General features: G+C 42.8%; 1 protein-coding gene across 14 annotated transcripts in view; it reads right to left on the bottom strand.

Moving 5' to 3' along the window:
- LOC133474115 (A-kinase anchor protein 13) overlaps positions 1–22,737 on the bottom strand; it is a 226,047-nt gene that overhangs the window by 11,530 nt on the left and 191,780 nt on the right. For 8 of the 14 annotated variants that reach the window (XM_061765461.1, XM_061765450.1, XM_061765457.1 and 5 more), the window contains 8 exons: positions 21,919–22,100; positions 18,792–18,874; positions 18,527–18,715; positions 10,203–10,355; positions 7,594–7,661; positions 5,858–5,905; positions 5,575–5,625; positions 2,214–2,486 (listed from right to left, as the gene is read on the bottom strand). In XM_061765461.1, coding sequence (XP_061621445.1) covers positions 2,214–2,486; positions 5,575–5,625; positions 5,858–5,905; positions 7,594–7,661; positions 10,203–10,355; positions 18,527–18,715; positions 18,792–18,874; positions 21,919–22,100 — 1,047 coding nt within the window. Of the gene's footprint in view, positions 1–2,213; positions 2,487–5,574; positions 5,626–5,857; positions 5,906–7,593; positions 7,662–10,202; positions 10,356–16,072; positions 16,212–18,526; positions 18,716–18,791; positions 18,875–21,918; positions 22,101–22,737 lie in introns of those variants that run through there. The other 6 variants (XM_061765452.1, XM_061765462.1, XM_061765455.1 and 3 more) reach the window with 5 other exon arrangements.

Here is a 22,737-nt window from a genome sequence, read left to right as displayed (position 1 = left end):
GCTGGAGAGGAGGGTCCGTCGGGAAGTCGAATCTCAGATTCAGGAGGAGCAGTGTGGTTTTCGTCCTGGCCGTGGAACAGTGGACCAGCTCTTCACCCTCGGCAGGGTCCTCGAGGATGCATGGGAGTTCGCCCAACCAGTCTACATGTGTTTCGTGGACTTGGAGAAGGCGTTCGACCGTGGAGTCCTGTGGGGGGTGCTTCGGTAGTATGGGGTACCGAACCCCCTGATACGGGCTGTTCGGTCCCTGTACGACCGCTGTCAGAGTTTGGTACGCATTGCCGGCAGTAAGTCGGACTCGTTTTCAGTGAGGTTGGACTCCGCCAAGGCTACCCTTTGTCACCGATTCTGTTCATAACTTTTATGGACAGAATTTCAAAGTGCAGCCAAGGCATAGAGGGTGTCCAGTTTGGTGGCCTCAGGATTACATCTTTGTTTTTTGCAAATGATGTGGTTCTGTTGGCTTCATCAGGCCGTGATCTTCAACTCTCATTGGAGTGGTTCGCAGCTGAGTGTGAAGCGGCTGGGATGAGAATCAGCACCTCCAAATCTGAGACCATGGTGCTTAGTCGGAAAAGGGTGGAGTGCCCTCTCCAGGTCGGGGATGAGATCCTTCCCCAAGTGGAGGAGTTCAAATATCTTGGGGTCTTGTTCACGAGTGAGGGAAGAATGGAACGCGAGATCGACAGGCGGATCGGTGCAGCGTCTGCAGTGATGTGGACTTTGTATCGGTCCGTTGTGGTGAAGAAGGAGCTAAGCCGAAAGGCGAAGCTATCTATTTACCGGTCGATCTACGTTCCTACCCTCACTTATGGTCACGAGCTGTGGGTCGTGACAGAAAGAACAAGATCCCAGATACAAGCGGCCGAAATGAGTTTCCTCTGCAGGATGTCTGGGCTGTCACTTTGCGATAGGGTGAGAAGCTTGGTCATCCGGGAGGGGCTCAGAGTAGAGCCGATACTCCTCCGCATTGAGATGAATCCAGATGAGGTGGCTCGTGCATCTGTTTAAGATGCCCCCTGGACACCTCCCAGGTGAGGTGTTCCGGGCACGTCCCACCGGGAGGAGACCCCGGGGACGACCCAGGATACGTTGGAGAGACTATGTCTCTCGGCTTGCATGGGAAGGCCTCGGGATCCCCTCTGAGGAATCGCTGGAGGAATCGGCTGTGGAGAGGGAAGTCTGGGGTTCCCTGCTGAAGCTACTGCCCCTGCGACCCAACCTCGGATAAGCGGAAGAAAATGGATAGATGGTTTCTTTACTCGAAAGTAGTATTCAAATAATGATAGAAAAATAATTTGAATTAAAAAAAAAAACGTCAATTAGCCTCGTGGAATTTTTCATTGGCACCTGGGGTAGTTAGGATCCCTAAGTACGTTGCCTACTAATACAGTACACAGCTGTACAGACCTATGACGTGACCAAGAGAGGGGCCAGTGTAGTTTAGTAAGTATACCAAATACATGGTAATAGCATGATAAGCGGGCAGCATGGTGTACAACTGGTTAGCACATCTGCCTCACAGTTTTGAGGACCCGGGTTAAAATCCGGCCTCACCTGTGTGGAGTTTGCACGTTCTCCCCCTACCTGTGTGGGTTTTCTCCAGGTACTCCGGTTTCCTCCCACATCCCCAAAAAAACATGCATGGTCGGTTAATGGAAGAGTCTAAATTGCCCGTAGATGTGAATGTGAGTACGAATGGCTGTTTGTCTATGTTTGCCCTGGAACCAGTTCAGGGTGAACCCCGCCTCTCGCCCAAAGATAGCTGGGATAGGCTCCAGCACACCCGCGACCCTAGTGAGGATAAGCGGTACAGAAAATGGATGCATGGATGAATATGATAAGTGCACACACTGCAAAAACTATAGCCAAAATACATTAGATCTCAAATCAAGACAAAATATGCTTGTCTGCCAAGGTATTTCTTTTAACCAGGCAGTTTTTGTGCAAGAGCATTTCACCTTTCCTTGAGAATTTTAAGTTATTATTAACTTGTTATCCACATTTTATTACTGGTTATGAGTAAGTTTAGCTTAAAATAAGAAATCTTTTTTTTTTTTTTTTTTTTTTATTTAGGCTATGTATGTTGACTTGTTTTAAGAAATCTTGTCAAGTCAATTTTTCCTGTTCTATTGCCAGATAATTTTGTTAGACAGGTATATTCCTCATTTCACTGCCCAGTTTCTGTAATGCAGCAAGTGGACTTACGGTACCTGCATGTTCAGCAGCGCCTCCTTCTCGCCGAGCAGGCGCTCCCTGAGCTCCCACTCCTTTTCACGCCGGCGCCGCTCGTCGGCATGCGCCGCCTGCTGCCTGTGCAGTGACGCCAGGTCCTGCCGCTGCTTTTCCAGGCTGCGCTGCTTCTCTTGCTCGATTAGTGAGCTGGGCCGAGAGGATGGCCGCGATGATGAGCACCCTGACGGTGAGCGCTCACTCAGGACCTGACGCTGATCCTCAATGAAGCTATCCTGCTGCACCACCACCGCCTGGATGTCCAAAAAAAACAAACAAATCAAACGTAAAGATGTTATTTGTGGTCATTTTATGTGACCGTGCATTCCCAAGCTGTCAAGTACATGCCAAACCAACAGGTGGCGCTACAGCCTCTAACCGTAAAGGCATTTCAACAAATCATTTATGAAAAAGGTACAATGATGAAAAAAATAAAAGTATCTCACTTACAAATAGGGTTGGGCATCAAGAATCGATTGGAACCGGGACTAACGTTCCAGTTCTCCCGGAACCGTTCAAATGTAAAAATTGCGGTTCCCAGTTTCGATGCCTGGTCCTCCAGCCGCGAAGAAGAAGTGGTGAAAAGCAATGAAGAAGCGGCGTAAACCAACGAAGAAGAACGGGCACGATGACGTGCTTGTGCCCAACGGCAGCGGTGGCGAACAAAAGTGTGTCTTAACTGTGTTAAAATGAATGACCAGTCGCCTCAGTGCAACATTGGAACAAGACTACATTGTGCAAAGGATTTTTTCCCGATGTGTAGCATCTGACACGCTCCGAGCCTCAGCCTACATCGTGAAGTCAACTCTCTGTCAATTGAGTGAGTGAAACAATAAAATAAGTCTATGCCAACATTGAGACAGCTAACACGGTAAACGGTCACTTGCACTTTTGCACTGATGGGTTTTAGCATTTATTTTAGTCTTCAAACCAACGCAAGCGCCGATGACAAAAATTTAAATAAAAAAAATGTTTAACATTGGGCTAAAACTTCACCATAGCAACTTTACATCACAATGAATTGGGACAAAATTCACATAAACTTTGTCTCACAGTATCACAAACACTAGCCTTGTGCCTCATCGGTGGGTAGGAAAAGGAATCAGTGTTTTATAGCATTTGGTTCCATCCATTAAAAAAATAATTAAAAAAATAAAAAACAATCACCGGTGCCGTGTGAAGTTACTTTTCGTGCCAAAGTGCTGAGTTCTGGTGCGTACACTTCAAAATAAAAGGCTACAAGCTTAAAACAAGAAGTCAAGTTCAAACTTGCACATATAAACCATTTGATGTGATGAAACAGAATACAGGGGCAGTTATATAGCATTGTTAATATAAATATTTTAACAATGCTGTTAGTGAAGTCAACTCTCAGGCAACTGGGTGAGTGAAACAATAAACTAAAATAGTTAAAACAGTTAAAATAACTATTTTAACAATGCTATATTTAACTTTTTGTTGAAATACTAATTAATGAATATTAAGTCGTTTGGTTAGTTCCACCCACATTGCCTTTTCGTTGATAGGTTTGATATCGATACTGATTATAAAGAACCGCGGTTCAAATGTTGATTTTAGTCTATGCTGCGGGCTGCTACGAAAATGGATGGTCATAATTTGGACACCCTTTATATAAACCATGTAAACTTTTTTGACACTGCCCGCTAAAAGAATCGAGAATAGTTTGGAACCGGAATCGAACTAAGGAACCGGAATCGGAACTGGAGTCGCTCAAATTCAAACGATGCCCAACCCTACTGATAAATTTAATAAAAAAGACATTGTAAAAAATTATATAAAAATAATTAAAACAATTGAGAAATATAGCTCAAAATAATTTAAAAGAAAATTTTAATAATCTAATCAAAAATATATTTTTTAAATAAAATTGACTTGAATTTAAAATGTTTGAAATTGAAAATAAAATCAAAATAACTCAATAACAACTAATGGAAACAAAAATTTAGGTTATAATTCATTTTTATTAAACATTTTAAATCAAGGCTCAAAATATATTTGTTTCCCTTTGAGGAACAGTTTTGTTAATCATTTCGTCATTTAAGAAGCAACTTTCCAATTTTAAGGGGCAATATTTTGCAGGTTAATCAAACAGGGGTCTGAAGCAAGGGTTTTATTAAATAATAAAAATATGACAATATAATGATCTTTGTTTTTCAATTTCTATTATTTTAATATATTATTATTTTACTTATTTTCTGGTTGTTCTTTCAAGTTATATTTGAGCTTTGGTCGTTAAATAAATACACATTTTTGAAATAAATTAATAATCTTGGGTAGTCACTGATGGTGTAGTGGTACAAGCGCCTGACTTTGGTGCGGGCAGCGTGGGTTCAGTTCCCACTCAGTGACGATGTGAATGTGATTGCGAATGGTTGGCCATATCTATATGTACCCTGCGACTGACTGGCGACCAGTTCAGGGTGTTGTCCGCCTTTCGCCCAAAGTCAGCTGGGATCGGCTCAAGCGCACCGCGACCCTAACCAGGATAAGCGGTGTTGAAAATGGATGGATGAATAATCTTGTTCATTAATTAATTAATTATTTCATTATCAATCAAAATGATCGGGATTATTATTTTTCCGTAATTGCATAGCCCTAGTGGAGCACCCCCTTCCCCTTTCACACTGCACAGGCGCTTAAGAGCTGCGAAGGAAACCCAAACGCCAGGTCATATCGCCAATAGCGATAACGTATTTGATTTATTAGCAGTCACCATAAATAAATTGAAAAGTTTACAGCTAATCCATATGATTGGTATCGGCAGTGATGGGCAGATCTCATGGATTATCGGTATAGGCAACATAAAACACTGATTAAAAAGGCAGCATAAAAGCCCTAATTATACATTACATAGCGTGCACACCATCAAGACACAAGATTAAGCACTGTTGAAATGTGAGTGCTCTGTAAATATTTCATTAATTTTGTATTTGATTTATTCTTTTCAGCATTATTATTAATTTGTGCAATGCCTTGATTTTAGTGAGGTTAGTACAGAGTCATTGCTATGAATGCAATTGTACTAATAATTTCTTAAATAAGGGGCGTAAATAAGGGTTAAAGTTCTGACAGGGCCACCACAATTTGGCTGTTGGTGGCCCGACAGGCTTTACGTCCGACCCTCCATAATTCAATATTAAAAACAAACTTTATGCACAAAATAATAATTTAAATAATAATGTACATTTATAAATTACTATGTAAATGTACTAAAATTCCCTATGAGAAATAGTGAACATAAATAATAATAGAAATTGTTAGCTTTCATGTAAAAAATGCCAAAAGACATTGGGAAAATAAATTGTGTTGAGGTTGTAATACCTGCAGTGTGCTGAGCAGGAAGTGCAGATTGGAGACGCTGTAGAGCACCTGCTGTTGGTAAACACAATGCAATAAGCACCTCCGACATACACAATGAATATTTACATGATCAATACATATTGATTTAGCGATAATATGCCATTTATATAACAGATAAGGAGAGTAAATGACAAGGGGTCCTGTGAGAACGAGCTATACAAAGGCTGAAAACAACTAACTTGACTGGTTTCCATGTCAACAGCGGCCCAGCTCATCAGGTTAGTGACGGGAAGTGGGTTCTTACCTCACTGTTCCTCTTGAGCAGCTGCAGCAGATTGGCGTTTCCTCCCTGCTGACACACACACACACAAAAACAAGGACAAACATCAGTGTCTGTGTGTGTGCACGTGTGGGTGCTTGTGAGACTGCGTGCATTTGTGTGGCCATGCTGTTCTAAAAAGGAGACGATTATGTAACACTTATGCAACAAGGGTGCCAAAAACAATGGTTATAAGAAAACCACCAAGTTATGTGACTATTGATATCATTACGTAATGCAGAGCTTCCAACCTAGAGAAATTCACTTCCAGAGCAATTTGTCCAAATTTGTCTGAATTTCCATACTTTCAAAATTTTGTCAAGAACATTACCACGGGACAGTTATTGCAGTATATAGGATAAAAAGAATTCTGCATACTGTTTCATTGCACAACATAAATTAGCGTGCCCCCAAGCATATTTTTTTCCCTTTTTTTTTTTTTAAACAATTAATTCAACAAATTCATTCATGAAATTTTCATCACGGTGGCCGGACACAGGGCCGTACTGGCCGGTAATGTCAGACATTGGATTCCCCCCCAATATCCGGAACAATCAGTGTTACGGCTGTAACGAGTCAGCGTTCAGTGATTTCCATAACAAAATACGGACGTTCTGTAACATTTGGCAGCTTTGCTGTCATGGGTGTGTGTTCTGCTTGTTGTCTTCCCCCTGTCTCGTACACACCTGCTCCTGAGAGCATCTTCACCACCCGTGCCTCGTTCACCCTAATTACCCCATGCATTTAACCTCCTGTCTCATTCTTTCTAGTCGCCAGTTCGTTGTACCTTGTTGTCGCGTTCCAGCATTAGTTGTTTCCACGTCACCGACTCACAGTAAGACTAGACCCTGTTCCGATTATCGACCTTGCCTTTTTGCCTCACGTTTTTGGATAGTGTTGTCTTTTCGGATTGCCTGCCTATGTACCGACCTCTGACCGTATATTAAACCTCTCTTTTTCTAAACTGTCCATTTGTAGTGGAGTCGTGCATATTTGGGTCCTATCCTCTGTTCCGTTCATGACATTTGCGTAATGTGCAACGTTTCTTTGCCCGTTATTAAGGACAATTGTCCAAGTGCACAATAGAAATAAACAAAACACAGAGAAACGCAGAGAAATAATCCGCAGTTTACCTTGTGTTTGCGGTGTACATGTCATATAAATAATGCAATAGCCCCTGTTGCCAGTTATTCATGGTAACCCCCCGCTTGCACAAGAGAAATAATAACAATAATGCAGAGCCATGTATCTAAATTTGAAGGAAAAAAATGTGTACAGCTCGCTTGACCACATACTGCTATATTGTACGCGTTATACAGTTACTGTAGTCGATCCTCTTGGACAATATTAATTAAATTATTCATAATACCCAAAATAAAAAAACAACAAAACAATTCAAAATTCAGTATTCAAATTTAAACTACATCCAAAGAGTCCGAAAAATAAATTCCACTTAATGCTTGTTTATGCACGGGCGCATGTGCGCGCACGTCATATAGTTATTGTAATCACTCCTCTTGGACAACAGAAATAGAATGCCTCAAAATAATCCACAGAGTAAAGAAAAAAAAAGTCCACTGCATGTTGGATCATCTGTCCACTCGCAAAGTATGTGTGGTATGAGAAAAGTGATGGCTCACCTCGCCAACTATTCATGATAACTGCCACCTTGGACTACAGAAATAAACAGCAAGCTGAAGTCTATGGTGAGATCATCGTACCTTCTTCAGAACACTGTCGGACTCAGTCCTCCGCAGGTCTCTGGTGGCGTCCTCACTCTCGTCTCCGCCTACGGGATACGAGTCAGGCATAGACCAGTCAGCAACCATCTCACTACGTATGGCTTCAATATTTGATATTTAATTGTTTTTATTGCATCAAGCTTCTAATGGCGGATGAGTTGGACCCAAAAGTCTTCTTGTATGCTATTTTTGTATTTCCTGTATCCGCTATTGCTGCTGAAACAATGCAAATTTCCCCATTGTGGGACTAATAGTGATCTCATATTATAAATATTTACAGTGCCATGATAAAGTATTGGCCCCCATCTCAAATTCTTATATTTTTGCATAGTTTCCCCACATTAATGTATTAATTTTAATAACTATTAATGTACTTTTAACCGTATAGGCCCATTTCCTCAAGTGACGTAGCAGACTAGCTGTGACATACTAATTGCATTAATTCATTCCCTGTTCCGGTCCCTGTGTGGCTGTCTGGTGTTATCAAGTACTACATTATTTTCTCTGTATACTCTTATTAATTTGTTTGTTATTTTGCTCTTCAAAGTTGGTTACTCTCAACTATAATGCTGGTTAGAAAGCCCACATTGTTTACATATTTGTAGCTATTAACGTTTAGTTAACTCATGATGTCTGTCTGTCTAAGTTCAAAATGTCCTATTTTGTGAGTGGTCTTTTAATGCACCTCATGTTTTTCCCTTTGCTTCTCCTGAAGCAGCCGTGAACCGCTCGTGCAGCAAACTCTACAGTTAAGGATAGTGATGAAACGATTAATTCATTGTATCAATGTATCAATTGATATTCCTATGATTCAACTCCATCGCTCCATGCTCGGCAAGTTAGCATTCTGGATGAAAATATATAAATCGATTGTAGGTTGAAGGTTATCAATCGATTGTATCGATACTAGGAAATAAGGCATTGGATTTACGCATGGCAGACTTTATATGGAGGTGTGTACGTTGTATTTCCAAGAAACATGCTTGTAATTCCTTTTACTTGGCTTTATTTTCCAGTTAGCAAAATGCTACCTATGTCTTTTTTCGTCCTCGTATCCTATTCTACGCCCTACATCTAGTCACTCCTTTCCGTAGTGGCTCTCGTGGTTGGATGAGACAACACAGTATGTGTGCGTATTGTTTTTTTAAGCACTTTTATTGACGTTCCACATGTAGGTCTGTATGGTGGATGGCAGATGAGAAGGCGGCAAGCAAGGCAAGAAAAGTATCAATAAGGATGCGTGTGTGTGTGTGACTTACAAATGCATGTTGAAGCCTTTCAAGCTCACTATCTTAGCTTACCTTGCTAGCCGGTAACAGAGAGAAGAGACGCGATAATGATCAACGCCGCTCAGCAGAGTTCAAGTGTGAGTGTAAAGGGAATTAAGAGTGTCACTATTGAATCTTTTTAGAATCGATTCTCCTATTGATTATTGATCGAGTAACCCCCCTGCTATTAAAAAAATATATATCATTTTTTTTTACTACCAACATAATAATAATAATAATATATTTGATTTGTAATCCAATTTACATTTCAAAGAAATCTCAAAAGTGCTACATAGAGTTTAAAAACAATAAAAAGCATTTAGAGTTACAGCAACAGCAGGTTAGGTGTAAAAAAATTCAAGGAAATCTAAAAGCTAGATAGGTTGAAAACAATATTAAAAGCATTAAAAATTACAGCAATCAGCTAGTTATGGTAAAAACACATGCATGCGTTAAGAGAAGTTTATGAGCTAGTAAGCGGTTAAATGAGGTTTTAGTCATGTATTTTATTCTCATTTATGAGGAATGGACTTCAGTCCGCAAACTGCATATGTTTGTACTGAGTGTATGGTATAAACTTGGTGTACAGAAATTAGAGACAGCAAAATTCTAAATGCTAAACTGTTAGCAATTGCGATTAGCATTAGCGCACTAGCGATTACCAATTAAGGTCAAAAAACGGGAACTATCATTCAACTCACTCATACTTATCATGTTATATGTACATTACACATCTAATAATGTCTTAAAAATAACTTAAACACGCTCAAGCCAATCAATCGGAACATAAGTGTGTTCTCTAACAGAAGCACAGACCATGCGCTGGCCGTGGTTTTTGCTTACGTCGTAACATCCTGTTTTGGCCGTTCTCCATTTCAGTGACAAAGCCTTTCGGTCTAAAACCGAAAATGCACTTTTGGGCCATTTTCAGGCAAAATATTTCAGTGGCTGAGATTTGGATATATCACTAATTTTTATAGTGCATGGTAGGTGGCAGTTTATGACAATCAAGGAGCATTTTTTATTTATTTTTTTATTACGTATGACTGATCAATGGCATTACTTTATTTCTATTGTGCATGGTAACTCTTGTGTAGGCCCAATCAAGGGGACTTACTTGTTTCTAATGTGTGCGGTATTTTTTTAAAGATTTTATGTTGTGACCTTGGAACAGACTATTTCCAGTTCCATTACTTTCTATGGGTGGAAAAAGGGCAAACACAATAATTAACATTGTTGAATTAATACTTTAAAATTAAAAGCTCGATTCACTTTAATTGGTTTACCTAATAAAGAGTCCACACACACTTCCACACTTACTCTTACTGAGGTGCATCTGGTGACTGTCAAAGCCGCCGAAGGTCTCGGCCCGTCGGGGCAGGCAGCCCGGCCCGGGAGCTCCTCCTCCGCCATCTTGGACACCGGCCATGGCACCGCCCAGGCTGCTGTTCACCAGGGTCTGCAGCGTCTCCACTGCCAACCCACACACAAAATCGATGCACGGTCGCTTAACGAATCATCCGGCTAACAGAGTTACACGAGCGGTTGCCAAGCAACAATCTGTTCTACGTACTTCATATTCAAATATGTTTACAAGACTTCACCTCTGTTTGAGTGTGTGTATGCATGTGTGTGAAAGTCAGCACAAGTAACCACATTACCTCCGCCATGAGGCGTATAAGTGAAAACATAAAGTCTATTCTAAAAGCTTCAAAATAAGAAATTATGCTTTTGTTAGATTTTGAACGTAAAGATAAATAAATATATAATGCATCTGGGAAGTTTTCCCACATTATGTTATGCTGTCACCTAATTCCAAAAGGGATTAAACTAATTTTGTTCCTTTCTATACAAAACTATAATGACAATTATTTTTTTTTAACAAAAAACAACTAAGAAATGACAGGTATTCCCAGCCTTAGCTTAATGCTAAGTTGTCGGTGCAACTTTGGTTGTTGTGACTTCACCAGGCACGCATATGTACAATGGAGCAAAAAAGTATTTGGTTAGCCACCAATTGTGCAACTTCTCCCACTGAAAAAGATGAGAAAGGCCTGTAATTTTCATCATAGGTATACCTCACCTATAAGAGACAAAATAAGAAAAGAAAAACAAAATCCAGAAAATCACATTGTCTGATTTTGAAATAATTTATTAGCAAATTATGGTGGAAAATAAGTATTTGGTCACCTACAAACAAGCAAGATTTCTGGCTCTCACAGACCTGTAACTTCTTCTTTAAGAGGCTCCTTTGTCCTCCACTCGTTACCTGTATTAATGGCACCTGTTTGAACTCGTTATCTGTATAAAAGACATCTGTCCACAACCTCAAACAGTCACACTCCAAACTCCACTATGACCTAGACCAAAGAGCTGTCAAAGGACACCAGAAACAAAACTGCAGATCTGCACCAGGCTGCACCAGTCTACATGTGTTTTGTGGACTTGGAGAAGGCGTTCGACTGTGTCCCTCGGGGAGTCCTGTGAAGGGTGCTTCGGGAGTATGGGGTACCGAACCCCCCGATACGGGCTGTTCGGTCCCTGTACGACCGGAGTCAGAGTTTGGTCCGCATATCCGGCAGTAAGTCGGACTTGTTCCCGGTGAGGGTTGTGCTACGCCAAGGCTGCCCTTTGTCACCGATTCTGTTCATAACTTTTATGGACAGAATTTCTAGGCGCAGCCGAGGTGTAGAGGGGGTCCGGTTCGGTGGCCTCAGTATTGCATCTCTGCTTTTTGCAGATGATGTGGTTCTGTTGGCTTCATCAAGCCGTGACCTCCAACTCTCACTGGAGCAGTTCACAGACGAGTGTGAAGCGACTGGGATGAGAATCAGCACCTCCAAATCTGAGACTGAGTCAAATCCTCAGTCAGAAAAGGGTGGCATACCCTCTCCAGGTCGGGGATGAGATCCTGCCCCAAGTGGAGGAGTTCAAGTATCTTGGGGTCTTGTTTACGAGTGAGGGAAGAATGGAATGGGAGATCGACAGGCGGATCGGTGCAGCGTCTGCAGTGATGCGGACTTTGTATCGGTCTGTTGTGGTAAAGAAGGAGCTAAGCCGAAAGGCAAAGCTCTCAATTTACCGGTCAATCTACGTTCCTACCCTCACCTATGGTCACGAGCTGTGGGTCGTGACCGAAAGAACAAGATCCCGGATACAAGCGGCCGAAATGAGTTTCCTCAACAGGGTGTCCGGGCTCTCCCTTAGAGATCGGGTGAGAAGCTCGGTCATCCGGGAGGATCTCAGAGTAGAGCCGCTGCTCCTCCACATCGAGAGGAGCCAGATGAGGTGGCTGGGGCATCTGATTCGGATGCCTCCCAGACACCTCCCTGGTGAGGTGTTCCGGGCACATCCCACCGGGAGGAGACCCCGGGGACGACCCAGGACACGCTGGAGAGACTACGTCCTTCGGCTGGCCTGGGAACGCCTCGGGATCCACCCGGAAGAGCTGGATGAAGTGGCTGGGGAGAGGGAAGTCTGGGCATCCCTGCTAAAGCTACTGCTCCCACGACCTGACCCGGATAAGCGGTAGAAAATGGATGGATGGATATTTACATGAACCCTTCACCCCAATCTCTGCATGATCAGAAAAAAAGAAAATGAGCAAGGCACACACGCTGAAGTAAAAAAGAAGTGGTCATACATTAAGGGGTATGTTAAGCGGAGGACAGCTGCCCACCGCCAAAGTGTGGCCAAAACAGGCAGAGGAACCGGCGCGGCGGGCCTCACCCTGATTGAGAAGCGATTCGCTGCAATCATGGGTGACACTGCTCTCTCAGGGGTGGTGGGAGCACATGTGGCTGACTCTGATTACCCCACAAGGTAAATACCATTTATTTTTGTAACGCACAACAAATGTGTTCAGACACTAACCTACACTCAGACCTATGAGGTAAAGGTTCATGCGTAAATGTTGTATGGTATTTGTAATAAATCTTTTGAATTCAAATAGAAGCATGTCAGCATATTAAAGAGATCAAAAACTTTGACTCCTGTTTGATTACTCAATTTATTATTTTAATATACAGGAGAGGACACGCATTCGCAGCCACGCGCGACTGAAAAAAAAAAAAAGTCCCTTCGAATTTACTTGATTTGAACATGTACATTGGTTGCAGATTATTAAAATGTGTTAAAATGAAAAGAGGGGTAAATTATGTCATTTTAACACATTTTAATCATGTGCAACCGATGTAAGAACTTTTTTTTTCAGTGGATGTGCTGGAGTCACAAGAAGAGTGTGAGGGCAATAGGCAGCATAAATGATCGCCTTGATCAATTAAGAGGTGTCCTCACAAATCACAGTGATTCATTAAAGCCACTGGTTAACAAATGAATTCTGAGTCCTTGCTTCTTTTACATTGTGAAATCAAATGTTGCCGGGCATTCATTGTTCATCAGTGCTAATTGTTCATGTGTGTCTGATGTGCAGATTTATTATAACAGTTTCCCAGCATCACCTCTAAGTGTCGCCAAAGCATCAACACCTGCAGAAACGTGCGTACGCCAGCCATGAAGTTGGCGTGAGGCACTGCACATTTCCACGGTCATTTCACTCTTGATACAGCTGAACTTTGCCATGAAAAAGAACGTACGCCACGTTTTTGTGCGTACGCACCTTTTGTACATGAGGCCCATGGAGGGGCCTAGCCAGTCTCCAGATCTCAACCCCATAGAAAATCTTTGGAGAGAGTTGAAAGTCTGTGTTGCCCAGCGACAGCCCCAAAATATCACTGCTCTAGAAGAGATCTCCATGGAGGAATGGACCAAAATACCAGCAACAGTGTGTGAAAACCTTGTGAAGACTTACAGAAAACGTTTGACCTCTGTCATTGCCAACAAAGGGTATATAACAAAGTAATGAGATGAACTTTTGTTATTGACCAAATACATATTTTCCACCATATTTTGAAGAAGTATTACGTATTACTATTTCTGATGTACAGTGCGTCCAGAAAGGATTCACAGAATTTCACCTTTTCCACCTTTTGTTGTTACAATCGTGTTTCAAAATGGATTACATTTCCGCCTTAAATTTCTGTAAGGTGGGAAATATCTACATGCAACACGCATAATGAAATTTTTAAAGTTTTATTTAGAAATTTCAGCAAATTTATTAAAAATAAAAAAACTAATAAATCACACACGTATACATATTCACAGCCTTTGTTTAGTATTTTGTTGATGCACCTTTGGCAGCAATTATAGCCTAAAGTCTTTTTTAATATGATTACATAATCTTTGCACCCCAATCTTCGGTCGGTTTTGCCCATTCCACTTTGCAGCAACTCTCAAGCTCCATTGGGTTGGATGGGGAGCATGAGTACAGTCATTTTCAGATCTCTCCAGAGATTCCTATCCAAGTCTTGGCTTGGGACACTAAAGTACATTCACATACCAGTCGTGAAGCCACTCCTTTGGGATTTTGACTGTATGCTTAGAGCCGTTGCCCTTATGTGGTGTTGTATGTAGAAATTTGAGGGGGGAAAAAATGAAGTGCTATGAATACCTTCTGGATCTCCTGCCTGTAGTTGTACGTTTAAATTGTTGTTTAACAGAGCGGAGGAGGATGGAAATGTGTATTTTATCTATTTAAATGGAAATAACAGTGTGCTTTGATGAAATGAGGCGGAACGCGTCCAGAAAGAAAACAACCACAGTACAAAACAAGGCATCTTCAACAGGCCTTGAATTTATGTTTTTTAAGTCGACTAGAAATGTCCATTACTGGTAATTGCTATGGCTACTTGCTAATAAACAAAGACAACCACGAAGGAGCACGTGTTTGTCCTGTATTTAGTTCTCAGCCACGATAAGGAAACACATTTTATCAGAGAGGAAGGGGGGCGGGAGGCGGCACAGCAAAGCGGATCCTGAGGATTATCTCGCTGCATTTCGTGGAATAAGACGCAGCTACCCACTGACATTAACATGCATTTTTCCGGTCTTGTCATAATGACAAATCTTCTTTTTGGGTTAATTCTAGATGTCGTGCTTATTTCTATTGTGCAAGGTGGTGGTTATCATTCATAACTGGTGAAAGGAACCACCGCAATATCCATATGACATGCTGTACACATTCCACATACGTGTGCCGTGGACTTTTTTGACTGTGGATTATTTTAATCATTATCATTATTATATTGTCATTCTCTGTATTTGTACTTTACAAGGTGGCGGTTCTCATAAAATACTGACGAGAAGCGCAATAACTTTGATACATTGTGTACAAGCATGTCCCTGTGTGTGACTGAGTTTTCCGTAGCATTTTTTTTCACTCTATAGATAATTTTTTAGTCATTCAGGTTACTTCTATTTTGCAAGGTGGCAGTTGTCATAAAAACGTGGCAAGAACAACCATCACATTACTCTTATGATAGTGTATCATGTCACCGAGCGCAATTGTGCAATTGTTTCTTAATCTATGAATTATTTATAGTTGTTCCGTTTACTTCTATTATACAAGGTGGCGGTAAACATTATTAACAGGCGAGAGGAGTGATCGCATTAATCTTATGAGACATACTTTGTGTGATCAAGAATAACATGGAATTCTACTCTCTTTTTTTTATTATGGATTTTTTATAACATGTTTATAACGTTTTTTTTCTATTGTGCAAAATGGCAGTCATAAATAACTGGCGAGGGGAAAATTTCCATTACTCATGTAAAACATATTGCATACACAGGTAACGGTGCATCACCAATTGCATTTTGGAGAATATGGATGATTTCTAGTCGATATGTTTTTTTTTTCTATTGTGCAAGGTGGTGGCTATCATGAATGACTGGCTAGATATTATATTTACCCAGATATGTTAATCGTTTGACAGATACATTGTGTGACCGAGCGTGCCATGCGCTATTGTTTAAATATGGATTATTTCTAGTCCTTATATTTATTTCCATAGTGCAAGGTGATGAGTATGATACAAATTGTAGAAAGTGAATCCTTATCACAATGTCATCCATCCATATCTTGTGATGGCGCCTACCAGTGTGGTCGCCTCGGTAACGCGCTCTCTAGTATTGTCTTTGTTTTTGTGTTTTTTGTGTTTTTCGTCCGTCTTTGGAGACCTTACACGACTCACTTACACAAGGGGAGACCTGCTAACCATCAAGGAGTCTACTCCGTACTTTCTGTCACCAACTTTCGAATATCCGCTCAGTTTTTTCCCCGAGTTACTCACCGGAGCGGCGTCCGCGGTTTTCGGCGCATGGAGACGGAAGCGGCGCCACAGAGGGAAGCGAGCCGGCATTCAGGTGAAACTCCGCAAGCGAGGACACAGATTGGCGTTCCTGTCGATCCACCTCGCGAATGTACGCTCCCTACCCAACAAAATGGACGAGCTTCATCTTCTGTTAAAGACCAGTAAAGACTTCGGACGTTCCGCGGCCATGTGCTTCACGGAGACCTGGCTCTGCGACGCTGTACCCGATGGCGCCGTTATGCTTCCCGGTTTCCACATTCATCGAGCGGACCGCGACATGGAATCATCGGGGAAAACAAAGGGCGGCGGGATATGCCTCTATAGCAACGAAAAATGGTGTACGGACGTCACGGTGCTCAGCACACACTGCAGACCGCATTTGGAGTCGCTATTTTTAAACTGTAAACCATTCTACTCGCCACGTGAGTTCGCATCATTCATTCTCGCTGGCGTCTATATTCCGCCTCAAGCTAACACGAACGCCGCATTGCTAACGCTCGCCGATCAAGTCAACGAAATTGAAAAAAAACACCCCGACTCACCCCTCATTATTCTCGGGGACTTTAACAAAGCTAAACTCAACCACGAACTCCCTAAATACAAGCAGCACATCGACTGTCCTACCAGGGAAAATAATACTTTAGACCACTGCTACACCACGGTAAAAAACGCATACCGTGCTATACCTCGTGCAGCCTTGGGCTCGTCTGATCACTGCTTAATTCACTTAATACCGACGTACAGGCAAGAACTTAAATGTGCGAAGCCTACAGTGAAAACAGTCAAAAAGTGGACAAATGAAGCCAAGATGGAACTTCAAAGCTGCTTAGACTGCACAGACTGGAGTGTCTTTGAAAATTCAGCTGGCAGCCTGGATGAATATACGGACACTGTCACATCCTATATCAGTTTCTGTGAAGAGGTCTGTGTTCCAACAAAATCATTTCGCACATTCAACAACAATAAGCCGTGGTTCACTGCTAAACTTAAGCAGCTTCGCCAAGCTAAGGAGGACGCATATCAGAGCGGGGACAGGGCACTGTATAATCGAGCTAGAAACCAGCTGACCAAAGAAATTAACATTGCAAAGAGGATCTATACAGCAAAGTTGGAAAAACAGTTTAGCGCAAACGACTCTAAATCAGTCTGGCATGCATTCCAGTCGCTGACTAATTACAAGCGACGATCCCCCCAAGCTGAGAACAATAGCACACTAGCCAACGACTTGAATACCTTCTACTGCAGATTTGAAAAGGACAGTTTCACACCACACACCAACCCGGCCGCACCCGCGAACACAATCAATCCTGCGGCTTCTGAGAAAGCACGGCCTGCCACCGGAGCTGCTGAGACAGTTCTACACAGCGGTCATCGAATCAGTCCTGTGTTCTTCCATCACAGTCTGGTTTGGTGCTGCTACGAAAAAGGACAAACTCCGACTGCAACGGACAATCAAAACTGCTGAAAGGATTGTCGGTACCCCCCTACCCACCCTTGAGGACTTGCACGCTGCCAGAACTAAGACAAGGGCGTGCAAAATCCTCTCGGACCCTCCCCACCCCGGTCACCAGCTCTTCCAGCTCCTTCCCTCAGGTAGGCGCTACCGATCAATGCAAACTAGAACTAGTAGACATTCCAACAGCTTCTTCCCTCTTGCAATCAACTTCTTAAACAGCTAACTTATAATTCCATTATAACAAGCTGGCAATTTTTTGACTTGAGTTCGTTGTCACATTTCTGTGGGGCCAATTATGTATTACTCCTGCACTCACTGTAGTTGTCTCGCCGTGCTGCACTATTTGCATATAGTGGCCACTCATGCCAGAGTAGCATCTGCTCCATTTGCACACTGATTGAGGAGTATCTGTAACATTTGCACAACCATTGTCCCAGATTATCGCACTACTCGTCACTTTAAACTGCATACACTCCTTGAAGTCTCAGTGCCCTTTGCACAATGGTCATTGCACCGGACTATTGCGATATTAGCCATTCGAACTGCTCTAAGTGCTAGAGGACTCTGCATCATTTTGCACAATTGTTGTTTGTTGTTGTTTTTTGTCAATGTCTTTATGTCTCCAAAGTGTTCTGTAAATTGACTGTCTGTTGTACTAGAGCGGCTCCAACTACCGGAGACAAATTCCTTGTGTGTTTTGGACATACTTGGCAAATAAAGATGATTCTGATTCTGATGTGCTAGAGTGGCATGCAGGAAGTTGTGCAATGTAAAGTCACTCTATCACCGAAGTTGTCGAATTGTGTTGTCAAAAAAACCTAAAAGTCTTCATTGCAGCTGTGTCCTTAAGGACAATGGTGTGTGAGAATAATTTGCATTTAGAAGAGAACCAGCAGGGCCTGGAAGCAATAACAAACATCTCTAGCATCTTATGAACCAGAATATTCATCGATAGCATTTAAGCCTCCTCTGCTTACCTTCCTGCAGGGCACCCTTCATGATGCACGCCCCCTTGGGGGGCTCTGGCCCGCCAGGCGACCTGAAGAAGTGTTCGGTCTCCTGGCAGGCCTCCTCAACAGGGCCGGAGCCCTCACACATGCCCCGGAAGAGCCGAACCTTCTCCTCCAGCAGGGACATGATCTCAGCATCCTTCTGCTTCAGCAAGTCTAAAGGAGGGAGGACAGTTTAAAATTGTCGATAATGAATAAGCATCCAGAGGACATTTTGGAATCGTTTGCTCACCTCTCATCTCTTTGGCTTTGATCTCCAATTGTCGCTTGTCGTCTTCAGTCTCGCTGGGAATGCCCTCGTCCTCGTCCCTCTCCCTGCACCGCACAACAGCAACGCGTTTTCTTTTTTCCATCTTCTACAGCACTTTTTTTTATACATCATCTAGATCTCAACCAGTCTCACTTTGGAATCCACATTGTGAAAAAATAGCCTATGAAAAAACGCATACATCATTAACTCATTCCCTGCCAATGCCGTCCAAAGACGTCAATGGCGTTATTTAACGGGAATGGGTGGGGGAGGGTCTTGTGCAGTTTATGTGTGATTGTCGAGCCTCTGGATAACTGCAATGAGGATTGGCACCCTGTAGAGGGCAACAGTGCCTGGAGGTAAACGTCCTTCCCTCAGAGGAAGGTGGCGGGGTCCAAGAGACAATGAGAGAAGGCAAACAATGGCAGAAAAGAGATGAGACAAAATGAAAAAAATCTAACAAAAAAGCAACGGTACTAGAAATGTATTGCGCCAAGGCAAAAAAAATATTCCTGCGACCAACAGGAATGACGCCTTAGATCATGCTTTGCTGCAAAGCTATCGCCCAAAATGCCCGGCCAAATGGCGAAATCCTCGGCCACTTGCCAGCTGCTGACCAGGATTTGAGTAAATGTAATCCGGAATCGTCAGATGAGTGAATTGCCTCTGGATCACCTGGAAGCAGCCGAGCTTCATTCGGAGCTTCCTCCGGATGATATGGAGACGAAGGTAACGCGTTTGCAGCTAGCGTAAGCTACATTTAGCGAGCAAACATGCTCCTTCAATCCTTGTTACATAAAAACATAATTTCATCCAAGGCGGCACAGTGGGCGACTGGTTAGAGCGTCAGCCTCACAGTTCTGAGGACCCGGGTTCAATCCCCGGCCCCGCCTGTGTGGAGTTTGCATGTTCTCTCCGTGCATGCGTGGGTTTTCTCCGGGCACTCCGGTTTCCTCCCACATCCCCAAAACATGCATAAATTGGAGACTCTAAATTGCCCGTAGGTGTGAATGTGAGTGCGACTGGTTGTTTGTTTGTATGTGCCCTGCGATTGGCTGGCAACCAGTTCAGGGTGTACCCTGCCTCCTGCCCGATGACAGCTGGGATAGGCTCCAGCACGCCCGCGACCCTAGTGAGGAGATGCGGCTCAGAAAATGGATGGATGGATATAATTTCCAGACTTTTATATCACGTCATAGAAAATTAGGTAGGTAGGGTTTTCTGCTAATAAAGGGGGATAATGTTCAGAAAATAAATAAAATAAAATAAAAATCCACATATGGGTGAATATACCGAACCGTGAATGTGCGGGGGTATATGTATGTGTAAATATCCATCCATCCATTTTCTTCCGCTTATCCGAGGTCAGGGTGCGGGGGCAGTAGCTTTAGCAGGGACGCCCAGACTTCCCTCTCCCCAGCAACTGCATTCAGTGCTTCCGGAGGGATCCCCAGGTGTTCCCAGGCCAGCCGGGAGACGTAGTCTCTCTCGCGTGTCCTGGGTTGTCCCCAGGGTCTCCTCCCAGTGGGACATGCCCGGAACACCTCATCAGGGAGGTGTCCAGGAGGCATCCTAATCAGATGCCCGAGCCACCCCATCTGGGTACTCTCAATGTGGAGGAGCAGCGGCTCTACTCTACTCTACTCCACCCAAGCCGTGTGTGGAGGCAAGCCCGACTATATCTAGTTGGAATTTCTCGACCTCATACACCAGCTCGGGCTCCTTCCCTGCCAGAGAGGTGACATTCCACATCCCTAGAGCCAGTGTCTGTAGCCGGGGATCGGATCGACAAGGTCCCTGCCTTCGGCCACCGCCCAGCTCGTGAAAGAAAGTGCTTTGTAGTTCCAACTCCATTGTTATATATGTTATATATATGTTATATAAATACTGAGCAAAGGGTCTGAATACTTATGGCTGTGTGATATTTCAGTTTTTCTTTTTTAATAAATCTGCAAAAATGTCAACAATTCCATTTTTTCCCGTCAATATGGGGTGCTGTGTGTACATGTGGAAAAAAATGTACTTGAATTATTTTAGCAAATGGCTGCAATATAAAAAAAGAATGAAAAATTTAAGGGGGTCTGAATACTTTCCGTATACACTGTACATGTGTGTGGGCGCCATTATATATTGTTATATTTGATCACATTTTACTTTAACATTCTTTTTATTGTTTTATAAATTGAATCCAGCAAGTCTGTAGCTTCCACTCACATGCATGACATGCAAAGTTTTGCAGCAAGTACAGTGGAACCCCGATAAAACAGACCCCAATATAACGGATATCGATGGATGCAGCGTTAACTCTGAGGAGTAAAAAACAAAACAAAAAAAAGTCTTTGGAGTCTGGAACATGTTACTTTTGGTAAAAACAAATAATTTTGCAACGAGGAAGCACATGAATTCCTCGCGGCTCTTGAAAGGGACTGGCCTACAATGAGTACTGTACGTCAACAATGTCACCATGACCAAGGACACCAGCCTAGTAAGTTTGGATAAAATGTGAAACTTTTAAACATTTTCAAGCTTTTTTTAAATATTTATTTACAATAACTTTGTACTGTACTGAACTTTTTAGGCCACGGGAAAAAGCACAAAACAATTTTGTACTGTACAGTCATATGGGTGCATATGGCCTCAAAAAAAAGTGCTTCAATGTAACGGACAATCGGCGATATCGGACGAGCCCCCCGCCCCTATTAGTACGTTCTATCGAGGTTCCACTGTACTGTACTGTATCCGCATTTAGGCAGGGCTTTGCCGCCATTTTGTGGCATATTCTTGTGTCATATTAGCACATTTCAGAAAGAGCATCAAAAATACGCAAATAGATGCATTCTTCAGCACATACAGCAGCTGGGAATAGGTTTCACACAAAAACGCGAATAGGTAAATTTGTGAATAGTGATGTGCAAATATGCGAATGTTTTTGTACATTGTTTGTAGTACTAAATCATTTCCACGCAACACACCTAACGATCTCTCTTTTAATCCCAGTCTTTTTAGTTTAGTTGAACTCGGGCTAACTCCTGGGCTGTAACACAGGCCTACCTGAGCCAAAGGTATGTCTGTCAGGGGTGGGCTGTAATTGTTGGGTGGGGGTACTCACATGGACTGCATAGCATCCTGGATGAGCTGCATCCAGGCGTTGCGCTCCTCCTTGGAGCATGCCAGGACCTCCATCATTTCTGGCTTCTCGATGCCTGCTGTGATTAGGAAAAGGCCGCGCTCCTCGTTGGCCACCTCGCGCACAATCAGCTTCTGCAGTGAGATGACAGTAGAGCGCTGGTCCTACCGGGGTGGTGGGGTTTGGTTTAGACAGTGGGTGGGAGGACCGAGGAGGAAGACAAATGACAGGAAAAGGAGATGGTGATGATGAGGCAGTGGGCAGGAAATGGGTTGGTGAAGCGACGAGCAGGGGAAAGGAAAAATGACAGGAAGCATCAAATGTGAACAGGGGAATACAAGTAGAAGATTAGAGTAGCATTGGATGGAAAGAGGGAATAAAATGGATGGGGAACAATAGAAAATGGTTAATGTCATCCTGCACAGTGGAAGAATAAGTAAAATATTATAACCAACAATATACACGATATGAGGGTAAAAAAAAAGTACTTAAAACACCCTAGATCAAACAATTACTCAAACAGAGGTAAGATCAGACCTCAAATAATGATACAATTTGGTAAGTCACAGAGCCGTGCTGAGGAGATGGGCCATGGGACAGCATGTTTGTGTTGTTTTTTCGTGTTAGTTGGTTTGCAGGGTTTCGGGAAGAAATACAAAACTGCGTAGAGGGGCAATTAAGTACAAATGGAGTTTTTTTCTTGTTACAGTCTGCTTGCATTAGGGCCAATTTGCTCAGTGATCCACCAAATCCAGCAGGTCGAACTGCTCCCCCATGTATCATCTCGGACGTCAAAAGCTT

The sequence above is a fragment of the Phyllopteryx taeniolatus genome, chromosome 2, assembly GCF_024500385.1.
Source record: "Phyllopteryx taeniolatus isolate TA_2022b chromosome 2, UOR_Ptae_1.2, whole genome shotgun sequence".
Lineage (NCBI taxonomy): Eukaryota > Metazoa > Chordata > Actinopteri > Syngnathiformes > Syngnathidae > Phyllopteryx > Phyllopteryx taeniolatus.
Note: the sequence above shows the minus strand (reverse complement) of the source record. Positions and strands in the feature narration are given on the sequence as shown.